This window comes from Nannospalax galili, unplaced genomic scaffold, assembly GCF_000622305.1.
Source record: "Nannospalax galili isolate Female #2095 unplaced genomic scaffold, S.galili_v1.0 scaffold1296, whole genome shotgun sequence".
Taxonomy (NCBI): Eukaryota; Metazoa; Chordata; class Mammalia; order Rodentia; family Spalacidae; genus Nannospalax; species Nannospalax galili.
In genome coordinates this window covers 716,857-729,056 of record NW_008338720.1, presented here as the reverse complement: position 1 = coordinate 729,056, position 12,200 = coordinate 716,857, and the positions used below count along the sequence as shown (strand labels likewise).

The window sequence follows — 12,200 nt, the reverse complement described above, 5'->3', positions numbered from 1 at the left end:
TCTTAAATACTGTTGTTGTATGTTTTATTTCTTAATAGGCATTAAGAAAGATCATTTGTTCTGTAATTCATACTCTGTTTCAACTTACCCACCTATTTTGGTTTTCTTACTGTTTTTCGTCTTTGCCGCATCTTTTCATCTGTCTTATTTTCTTTTATTACTTTTTACTTTCTTTTATTACTTATTTCTTTTATTATTACTATTTTGTACTATTTTTTACTATTTTATTGCTATTTACTATTTTTTCTTTTATTATTACTTTTTTTTTTTTTTAGTCTAAGTATAGCAGACAAATTCTCTGTAAGCTTTGTCTAAAAATTCCTCATTTTCCATGTGGGGGCTGCTGTTTGTGCTGAATCAAATTTCAGAGTTGCCCCTTGTTTCTCTCTGTCTTCTTGGGTTCTTGTTTTCACTTTCCAGAACTTTAGTGTTGTAAAGCATAATGTTCTCTGTGTTTATTTTCTTGATTTGTTTGCTTCTTGAAGCAGTGATTTGAAGTTTTTTGTGTTGCCCAGACATTTCTGTCATTATGTCTTCAGATCTGGTTTATACCCATATTTTGTCCTGTCCTTTAGAATGCCACAGTCTCATAAATGTTAGATCTTTTAACTATTTTCTTTATGACCTTCCTGTTTTTTTTAATGTTCATTCACTGTTTAATTAAATATTGATTAAATTCTGGCTCCATTACAAATTTAGTAAATTAAATTCCTTTAGGCACCAAGGAAGAATCACATGAAACACAAATATTCTTTTTTTATAAGAAATCAAAGACCAAAGCTGGGTATGGTGGTACACATCTTCAATCCCAGTACTGAGGAGGCAGAGCCAAGCAGATCTCTGTGAACTCAAGGCGAGACTGGTCCACACAGTGAGGTCCAGGCCAGCTGGAGCTATGGGGAGACCCAGTCCCAGAAAGAATAAGAAATCAAAGACCAAAGGATTTGCCAACATGGGGTCAACTTTGATGGGATATTGAAGGTTTCCATTAGCTCTTTTTTTCTTGGAAAATCCTAATGAGTTTATTGGGCTTGCTAACAGAGCAGAGGGTCGGGGTTTATTTACAGAGGAGTGGGTGCCCCCCCCCCCCCAGTTTACAGCTGTGCTGGACAAACCACACTCAAATATATATCCTCTGACTTCCTGACAGCCACACTGTGTCTAGAGGAGTGCCTCATGGCATTCTCGGCTTATAAATCCTTAGCCCCACCCCCATCCAACCCCCCACTGCCACATGCAGCTAAGGTCGACTGATTGGGTGAGAGGGCTCTCTCTGACTCCCCCCTTGACTCCTTGACAAGTGTGGAAAGGAGGTATGACTGTAACTTGCTGGCATAGTGGTCAGAGGACACTTCCAGTTAACACGCCACCCCTTCCTCCGGCTCTTACATTCCTTCTGCCACCAACCTCTTCTGCAGAAGTCCCTGAGCCTTGGAGGAGGTGGTAAGTGTGAGATGATCTTCCTCCCATTGTGGCAAGGCAGGGAACTTTGAGGTCTCTGCATCATCTGTGTTCCATGGGCTGTTGGCCCATTTCAGTGGGATTCCATTTATTGTAAGGATTGGTACTAGGATCCGTAAATGAGGGAGAACATATGTATTTTGTTTTCTTGAGTCTGAGTGTTACTTCTCTTAGTATAACAGTTTCTAGATCCATTCATTTATCTGCAGATTTCATTATTTCATGTTTCTTTACTGCTGAGTACAGCTCCATTGTGTGTGTGCCACATTTTCATTAACCACTTGTCAGTTGAGGGGCACTTAGGTTGCATCCATCTCTTAGCTGTTGTGAAAAGAACAGCAACAAAATTGTACAAGTTTTTTAAGAGTTCTCCACACTGCTTTCCATAGAGGTCGCACGAGTTTGCAATCCCACCAGCAGTGAATGAGTGTTCCCCCTTTCTCCACATCCTCGCAAACATTTTGTATCATTTGTTCTCTTGATCTTAGTCAGTCTGATTGCGGTAAGGTGAAAAGGTGGTTTTAATTTGCATTTCCCTAATTACTAACAATGTTGAGTGCGTTTTTTTCTCAGCCATCTTTATTTCTTCCTTTGAGAGCTCTCTGTTCAGATGTTTAGCCCGTCTTTTAATTGGGTCGTTTGGTTTCTCACTTCTTTGTTTTTTGAGTTCTTTATATATTCTGTATGTTAAACCTTTGTCAGATGTGTCACTGGTGAAGATTTTTTTCACATTCTGTCGGTTTTCTCTTCACTTTCTTGATTGTTTCTTTTGCTGTACAGAAGCTTTTTAGTTTAATGAGGTCTCACTTGTTCATTGCTCACCTTAATTCCTGAGCAACTGGTGTCTGATTTAGAAAATCCTTTCCTACACCTCTATCTTACAGGTTACTGCCAGTGTTTTCTTCTAATAGTTTCAGGGTTTCAGGTTTCACATTGAGATGTTTGATCCGTTTGGAGTTGACTTTTGTGCAAAGTGAAAGATAAGGATCTAGCTTCATTCTTCTACACGTGGAGATCCAGTTTTGCCAGCACTTTTTTTTGAAGATGCTGTCTTTCCTCCATTGAGTGTTCTTAGCACCCTTGTCAAATACCAGGTGGCTGAAATGGTGTGTACTCAGGGTTGGGTCTTCAATGATGTTCATTTATCTATATGTCTATTTTTGTGCCAGTACTATGCTGTTTTTATGACTATGGCTTTGTAGTATACTTTAAAATCTGGTAGAGTAACCCCAGCAGCGTTGTTCTTTGTGCTCAGGGTTGCTTTGGCTATCTGAGGTCTTTCATGCTTCCATACAAATTTAAGAATTTTTTTCCTAATTCTGTGAAGGTATGTCATGGGGATTTTGATTTGGGATTGCATTGAATCTATATATTGTTTTTGGTAGTATGGTCTTTTTCCAATCCATGAGCATGGGAGGGAGGCCCTTCCATCTTCTGGTGTCTTCCTCAATCTCTTTCTTTAAAGATTTAAAATTTTCATTGTAGAGGTCTTTGATATCTTTGGTCAGGTTTATTCCAAGGTTTGTTTGTTTGTTTGTTTGTTTGTTTGTTTGTTTGTTTTTGATGGCTATTGTGAATGGGAAGATTTCCCTGTACTCTTTCTCCAATAGCTTGTTATTGGTACATAGAAAGGTTACTGCTTTTTGTAGATTAATTTTGTAACCTGCTACTTTACTGAAAGTGTTGATCGGTTCTAGGAGTTTTCTGGTGGAATTTTGGGGATCTCTTAGGTGTAGATAGTGTCATATCGTCTGCAAAAAGGGATAATTTGACCTCTTCTTTTCCAATTAGTGCTCCTTTTAACTTCCTTCTCTTGTCTTACTGTTTGTGTTATTGGTGTGCCTCGGTTGTTTTCTTATTGGGTATGTAAAGCTGGTTGGTCTAGGTTTCAGGTTTTCTCAGATTTTATTTTGGAGGGAATTTTTGGCACACTCGGGGTTTGGACCCCTACTTAGCAAGAGCACAATTTGGGAAGCTCTCTAAGGGGGTAGGCCTGATTTTGGCACTCTCAGGCTGTCTGCTGAGTTCTCAGCCCTATAGTAGTGTACATATACCCCTGAGGCCCTGGGAGGGGCCTCATGTAATCCCAGTTAGGGGGTGGGTATGGCACAATTTGGGGAAGATTTGGGGAAGCTCACCACCATGTGGAGGCTGGATCCAGGCATTCTCAAGTGGTCTGCTGAGGTCTCAGTCCCTATACTGGTAGAGGCCAGATCAGGTGCTCTCAGGCTGGCTGCTCAGTTTTCAGACCCTACCCCAGGCAGAGGCCAGAGAGTTCCTTCTGTGCTTAAGGCTTTTTTTTTTTTTTTTTTTTTTCTTCTTCTTTTTTTAAACTTTTGAATTTTTTTTTCCCCTTTAGTCCCATAGTTCTCTGTATAGCCCTCCTTACCTCCTTTCCTTTGAACTACCCTCTTTTTATATTTTATTTTTCCCTTAGTAACATCTTTCTCATACTATTCTTGGGTTCCTTCTTTCCCTTTACCTTCCTGGTTCTCTTCCATATTCCTGGTTCCTGCAGCTACATCAGGTTATGCACTCACTTATAAGGATTTGGTGCTAGGATCCACAAATGAGGGAGAGCGTATGTCCTTTGATTTTCTGAGTCTGTGTTACTTCACCTAGACCTTCTTGGTTTTAAAATACTACTTTAGACTTTTAATCTTTCAGTAGACGTGTTTTCTTCTAAACTAGTTTCCACTGTTTTCCTTGCTGTGGCTAATCTTACCTTAAATTCACCCATTGATATTCATTTCAGTTATGAAAATTACCAGTTCTAGGATTCCTAGTCTGTAAATTTTGTTCTCCAACTTTCTACTTTGAATATTAATTCTGGCTACTTTAAAACATATACAACAATTTCAGTATCTGATATTTTTATAGCTTCTTACTTTTCTTTTTTTTTCCTTTTTCTTTTTTTTTTTTTTTTATTTTTTTCCTCTCTCTTTTTGAGACAGGGTCTCCCTGTAGCCCCTGCTGCCCTGGAACTCACTATGTAGACTACCCTGGCCTCGAACTCACAAAGATCCACCTGCCTCTGCCTCTGCCTCCCAAGTGCTGGGATTAAAGGCGTGCACCACCACGCCCGGCCCTTTTAATTGATGTACACTCATTGTTGACTCTGCTACATGTATGTAGTACATGAACTTCTTACAGTTTGTTTGAGGCACTGTATGATGTTTCCTTTTCTTTTATGAACATATGTTTTTGCTTTGGGCCGGTAACTAAGCTAGAATCATTACCTAAATCTGCCTAAGAATTGAGATGATTTGAATCTGATCTTTAGTCCTTGAGGACAGGGTTAATTCCTGTTCAGTCTGGTACCTAAGAAGGTAGTCTTCTTGGGACTTGACTTAAAAAACCTAAGATTTTCAGTCACTCTCTTTAGCATGTCCTGAATTCAAGTTGTTGATTTCCTTTTCCCATGAGACTGCCTGATCTTCATCTAGCTTTGTTAGCCTTTTAATATGTCTCTACTTTTAGAATTGACAGCTTTTAGAGGAAGCCGCTTCAAAGCTCTCAAAGTTCTTTCTCAGATTTTAGCCTCATTAATTCTTACTGATTTTGTAACTTTTCTGTCTCTAAATATGCAATGATAGAGACAAGAGTCATCAGTTGCCAAACTAGAAATTCACAATATTTTTTTTTAAAAATCACTGAATTTTTATCATTATTATTAATAATTTATTTTTCAGATCCTATGTAAACAGTTGTAGCAGATACAAATAACAAGCTCTGCCTCTTTTATTCCTTTAATTTTTCTTATTTGATTGGGTAGAGTTTTTATATATTGTTGAATAAAAAGGATCATTGCAGATTTTTTTTTTGCCTTATTTCTGATCTAAATGAACTGCTTTAAATATTTTGCTATTGTGTATGAGTTCACTGAAGTTTTAAAATTACCTTTTCAGACATAGATGCTATTTTATTTTCATAAGATTTCACTTTTACTTCAGAACTCTATCTTGGATCATTGTTTTTGCCACTAGTTAGTTCCATCTGTAGTAGTTTCTTGGAGTCAGTCTGTTGATGGTGGACGTTGCAGGGGGTGTATAAACATCTTTAAAAAGAAGATTCTATTTTATTTTTAATTATGTGTGGGTGGGGGGCATGTGCACAGGAGTGCACAGAAGAGCTGAAGTTGCAGGTCGCTGTGAGCCGCCCAGCATGGTTCCTCTGCAAGAGCAGCTCAAGCTCTAACTGCAGAGCCGTCCGTCCAGCCCTCTGATGGCATCTTTACTTTCTATACTATTCCTCATTGGAAGGTATTTCTGCCAAGTAAATTCTGCATTCAGAGTTATTTCATCTTCCCTTACTCACTACATCTCCCATTGTCTTCCAGTGTTGACGTTGAATATTCTGATGTAGGGCTTTATTAGTTTGTTTGATTTTTTTTTAAGAGAATTGCATATAATTAGGCTAACAACTTTTAGAAAATCTTGATAATTATATTCAGGAAAATACTGTATTTCAATATAAATAATCTTATATGATGTTTTATTACTTTACATAGTTAGACCATATTGTTTTTTTTTAAGTTTATAAAGATAAGTCTGAAGTTCACTATATTAAAGATTCAGAATTATTTGGAAAAAGTTTTCTTAATTCTCAATGTACTTTAAGTGCTGTATATTTTATTTTAGAAGGTTTTATAGGTAATACTATTATTCCTAGATTTAACTAATTTTTGTGAATTACAACGTAAAGGGTACTAAATAGTAAAATTTCTGTTAACCAAAATATTAACTAGAATTTATGACTGTTAATTATTAAAATTTGTTATATTTGTCTTATCACTGAATCTCAGGACCCTGATATCAACACAATATTTATTTTTAATTTTATTTATTATCATATGTATGTGTATGATGTGTATATGTGTGTGTGCACATGGGTACAGGCATGTCATAGTGTGACTATATGGAGGTCACAGATTAACTGAGAGTTGATTCTCTTCTTCCATCCACCATGTGAGTCCCTGAGATTGAGGTCAGGCCATTAGGCTTGGTAGTAAGTGTTTGTACCTGCCAAGTGAGCCATCTCACTGACTCCCAACACAAGGTTTACATAGGAGCTTCCTATATAATTAACCCTTTGGAGAACTTTGGTGCTTTATTTTTTGGTGTATGTTTTGTTTATCTTAATTTTTTGAGACAAGCATTCCTTCTGTAGCCCAGGCCATTCTGGAATTCATGATTTAGCCCAGGCTGTTCTGAGCTCATGGCAATCACTACCTCGGCCTCCTAAGTCCTGTGATTATGGTTGTTACTATACACCTTGATACATTAATGCTTTATCAGGCCTGCAACTAAGATATCAGATATTCCTCACTTTACTCATTCTGCTACATAAGGAAATGTAAATTTCTGGTTTCCACAACTTTTAATACATACTATATTATCATAAACTTAGAATGAAGTGGAAACAAATAATCCTTTCTGTTGTCAATTAGCTTACAATGAAAGACTAAGTAGATTTTATTAAGATCTGAAAGTACTTAAACAATTGACTTTTTTATTAATAACTTTAGAGCAATGTAGTCACTGACATGCAATAATTTTAGTGAGGAAAACTTACAAGTATTGTACAGATATTAATTCAGTTGATTGTCATCAGTTCTCTGAAATAGCTAACACCAGTGATGATTCTGTCTCTGAGTGCTATGCACATATTCATTTAATTTGCTACCCCAGCTTTATGAAGTGCTGTTAAAATTCTTGTCTTATAAATGTGGAATATTGGCTTATGTTTGTTGACTTATGTTTGTGGTTTTCTTTTAGGATATGATGACACCCATAAGTCTGGGGAAAAAAACCGTTTATTTAGTTTCATTCTTTGAAGGCTTGCAACGTATTATTTTATTCACTGAAGATCCAAGGGTATTTAAAGTAACATACGAAAGTGAGAAAGCAGAGTTGGCAGAACAAGAAATTGTGTTGGCATTACAAGATGTTGGCATCTCACTTGTCAATAATTATACAAAGCAAGAAGTAGCCTATATAGGCATTACAAGGTTAGATGCATTAAGTTTTGGATATTAAAAAGTAAAACTCGGAGTCTGTGCCATGTCCTACAAGGCTTTACGTTATTTGGTCTTTCACTGGCTTATATTATCTCTGCTTTTATGTGTTCCTGTCATGCCAGCGTCCTTGTTCTTCATACACCACAGTTGTGCTTACTGCTAGAGGTCATTGCTAAAGATGATCTCTTATCTGAAATGTTCTTTCCCTTCTTATCTGCTGAATAACTCACCTCGTTTAGGGTTGCAGAAATTTCACCTCAGTGAGGACAGGTGACCATTCACTTTAATACTGTAGTTTCTACCACTTTGTGTATTTAAGCCTCTAGACCCCTATAGACTATCTGCATTTTGTTTCTGAAGCATTTTCCTCTCCTAGGTATTCAGATTGGTTTATGCATATTTGCTGCTTACTATCGAGCCCTCCCTAGCTAAAAATGAAGAATGGCATGGATGGTCACTGGTATTTTTCTGCAACCTAGATACAGCCAGATAAAAACTGAATAAGTTTTAATGGAGTAAATTCGTGTCTTTAAATTTGAAATGTAGTGTCTTACTAACTTGAGGCTGTTGAAAAACTTCAGTGAAGGTTCTATAACTTTTAAATAATTCTAAGTTAATACTATGATTTTTGATTTCATGTATAAGTTCTGATGTGGTTTGGGAGACAAAACCCAAGAAAAAGGCAAGGTGGAAGCCAATGAGTGTAAAACACACTGAGAAGTTAGAGAGAGAATTTAAGGAGTACACGGAGTCCTCGCCTTCAGAAGATAAGGTTATCGAGTTGGACAATAACATTCCGGTAAATTTTTACAATATTGATGTAAAATTTTAATTTTGGCAGTATAGTTTGAATTACTACTAAATTTTAAGAAGAACCTGACTTCCTTACAAAATAAATTGAACATACTTAGTGCTAATATACATATTTCATATGAATTGCTTCAAAAGGATGATTATTGTAAGAAATTGAAATTTCTCGAGATAATGGATGCTAATTATTCTTTAAAGTAACAAGAAGCCAAGATTTATTTTTATTTTAAAATTATTTTCTCTTAAAACATTATTTTTATTGTAATCAATTTTAATACTATAAAAAGTAACACAACCAAGCTATAACCTTTATGTGAATATTTATGCAAATTTTATGGATACCATTATAAGATTTCCAATCTCTTTTTTATTACTTGGTTAAAGATTTATTATGTGTATAGGTGTCTTTTGCACCACATGTATGCAGTGCCATGTATGAAGGTCATAGAAGGGTATCAGATTCCTTAGAATGAGTTACAGACAGTTGTGACCTGCCATATAGGTGCTGGGAATTGAACCCAGGTCCTCTGCAAGAGTAGCAAGTACACTTAACTACTGAGCCATCTGTACAGATGTTTAGAAGACTTTCTGTTTGGTTGGTGTTTCATAGCCCTAATTGGCCTGGACCTCACTATATAGACCAGCCTGTTCTTGAACATGGCATTCCTCCTGCCTCTGTGTCCAGAATGCTGGGACTATGCTCAGTTTTAATTTATTGTTTAAGTTAGCATACAAAACAATGAGCTTCATTTTGGCATTTCCATAAGTATATATCATTATATTTTCTTATTAATTTCTGTTCCCCACTATCCTGTGTAGACTACTTTTAAAAATAACATTTTAAAAATATTTTCATATAAATTTCTAATGTTAATCAGTATTAGAAAAAGAAACTTCTCACGAATTTTTTGGGGGCGGGGGCACATATTTTCTAGGTTTGCTTAACACCTAGTGGTAATGACATGAAAATTCTGCAACCACATGTAATACCTGTACGAAGAAATTACCTTCCAGCATTAAAAGTAGAATATAACACGTCTGCACATCAATCATCATTTAGAATTCAAATTTATAGAATACAGGTAAGTTTCTGGAAATGTAGGCAAAACATAACAAGAAACCAGATACATCCTCCTGGTCTGTTTTATCAAGTACAAAGCCAAAGAAGAAAGAGGGAAGTCAGAGAGGATGAAGCACATTGAGAAACCTGAGAAAGAAGCCAGGTGCAGCGGCACATCTGCAATTCCAGCACTTGAGAAGCTCAAGGCCAGCCCGACCTACAGAGTGCGATTCCTATCTCTGAAAAGACGGAAAGGATTGAAGAATGAGGAAAGAATGAAGGAAATGGGGGAGGCAGGGGAGGAGAGAGGGGGAGGAGTTGAAGAAAGGAAAAGAGGAAAAGAATTTAATTGGAAGAATTTAAGGGACATACTGAATCTTTCCTTTGTATTTAGTTACAATGTTGAAATACCCTTTTTGATTCTCTGTACTTCTTAAATTCTATTATTCTAGTCATTTTGCGTAATTATACTGTGTACTGACTTACATTTTGTCTCCTTAGATCCAAAATCAGATTAATGGCGCTATTTTCCCTTACGTGTTTTATCCTATTAAACCTCCAAAGTCTGTCACCATGGACTCAGGTTTGTAGTTTAGTTTGTGATGGAAACAATTATTTGGTATGTTTGCTGTAAAAATATTCCCTTTTTTTAAAGATCATTGGAAAATTATGCTGTTTAAAGAACCAGGAATTGTTCTACTTATGCAAGACTTCACATGAATGCTGAGGAAGAGATTAGTCAGAAATACATTTATTTGAATTTTTAGAAGTTTGTATTTTAAAACTATATTATGAATATGTAAATAATTTATAATATATTTGTAATATTAAAAATACTAGAAACTTGGAATACACAATTAGGAAATTCAGATTTAATGTTTATTTTTAAGATTATTTTGTGTGTTTGTGTCTGTATGTGCAACACATGCATGAATTGCTTGCAGAGAACAGAAGGTGGCATTGGATCCACCGAAACTCGAATTATAGGTGGTTGTAAACTACTTAATGTTGGAGCTGGGAACCAAACCCAGGTCCTCAAGAAAAACAGCAAGTGCTTTAATGACTGAGCTGTCTCTCCAACCCCCAGATACCATGTTTTCTCATGGTGAAATGGTGCTGTGTTCTTCATGCAAGAAGATCTGGCACGCCTCCTTCCATCTTTTCTTCACCTTCTTCTCTCTTCTGCCTTGCCTGTCCTCCTCCCACATCTCTCTGCTCCCTACTCTCCTGCTGTACTTTCCTTTCTCTTTAGCTTTCCATTGCAGATTCCATACCTTGGACTCCAAACTGCCTGGGAGATTCTCTTCGTAATTCCCTTCCAAGTTTTCTAACCATTCTACATGCTTAAGCTCTTCTACTTAGAGAGCTGGTATAAGTCTCCAGAATCTGTTTTCACAATGTACTGATAATTCAAATGCATACTTCTAGTTGAAAGCCATTAGTTTTTGTAATTAGTTATCCTTAGAGTGACTGCATATATTTAGAAAGTCTTGGAGTCTGAAATTGCACTGTAAAAGACCTTGCAAATGTCTTTTCATTTTAACTGATACTTCTGATTTATTAAACGATGTAGTCTTCCGTTGTAATTCATATTAAATTAGAAGAAATGCTTATCCTTTGGCCTAAAATATCATGAGAGTAATCACATGTAAATCTTTACAGCACCAAAGCCTTTTACAGATGTCAGTATTGTCATGAGGTCTGCAGGACATTCCCAAATATCACGTATTAAGTAAGTGTCTTCATAGATTTCTTGTGTGTTCATATAATTTTTTATCTAAATATATTAATTGTTTTTACTCATTAAAAATAAATTTTGCCTAAGTCGGAGATTTAAGCATATGTAGGAACATAAACTTAAAATTTTTTAACTTAATAAAATTTGATCTATTAAGTATTTTATAATCTTAGAAAGTTGGAAGACCGAATATAACATACCTAAATGCTTACAATAGTTGTTTCTAGATCTTGGATACCTTATTGTTGTCTTTTAATGTGTATTTGTTTTTTATTTTAAGTTATCTACATTGACCATATGTTGTTTTAGAAACAGTGACAAAAATAAGATTTGTATATTCACTTCTACCTCACGCATTTGGAGAAACAGACTGTGAACCACAGTATCGATCTAAGTGGTTCCTCCTGTCTTACTCCCTCATAATCACTGAGATAAACTGTATTCACTTCCTTGCTTTAAAAAATATAATTTTATAGAATTCTGCATAAACTCAAACCAGGTAAAATTCCAGCATACATGTGGGGAAGTGGGTAAAAATCCCAACCCTACCTGAGGAGCTGTTGGAAACCAATGGCTGCTGAGAGGGGAAGAGTTAATCTCATTTAAGGGTACGACTCTTGATAGGTTGACCAGGCCCCAGTGGATTAGCCTAAACCCTGACTCTATATGTATACACAAACATGCATGCATGCACACATGCACGTGCACAAATACAAAAAACTGGATGAGGGAGAGTAAGGAGGGGTGCAGACAGAGGACAGGGTATAAATATCATCAAAATATATTGTATAAAATTCACAAAAATTCAGTAAAAAACTAAAAATACACACGTGCACACACACACAGTGTTATGGGACTGGTGAGGTAGGTGGCTCAGGGGGTTAAGTCACTTGCTGCACAAATCTAGCACACTGAGTTCAGTCCCTGGAACCCACATAGAAGTGGAAGGAGAAAACCGTCTGACCTCTGACTTCCACACATATTCTGTGGCACATCCTCCTCCCATCCCAGCTAAAAATTAAAATATATAATGTTCTATATGTATACCTAAACATTATGGGTTTGGGTTTTTATTATTTTCTAACCTTCTAAAAGTTACTCAAACTCAAAAA

The 12,200-nt window shown here is 36.3% G+C and overlaps 1 protein-coding gene across 3 annotated transcripts in view; it reads left to right on the top strand.

Annotated features, from left to right (window-relative positions):
- Vps13a (vacuolar protein sorting 13 homolog A) overlaps positions 1-12,200 on the top strand; it is a 242,970-nt gene that overhangs the window by 165,090 nt on the left and 65,680 nt on the right. For all 3 annotated transcript variants that reach the window (XM_008833348.3, XM_008833350.3, XM_017798222.2), the window contains exons 54-58: positions 7,239-7,471; positions 8,126-8,279; positions 9,226-9,372; positions 9,852-9,933; positions 11,013-11,082. In XM_008833348.3, coding sequence (XP_008831570.1) covers positions 7,239-7,471; positions 8,126-8,279; positions 9,226-9,372; positions 9,852-9,933; positions 11,013-11,082 — 686 coding nt within the window. The remainder of the gene's footprint in view (positions 1-7,238; positions 7,472-8,125; positions 8,280-9,225; positions 9,373-9,851; positions 9,934-11,012; positions 11,083-12,200) is intronic.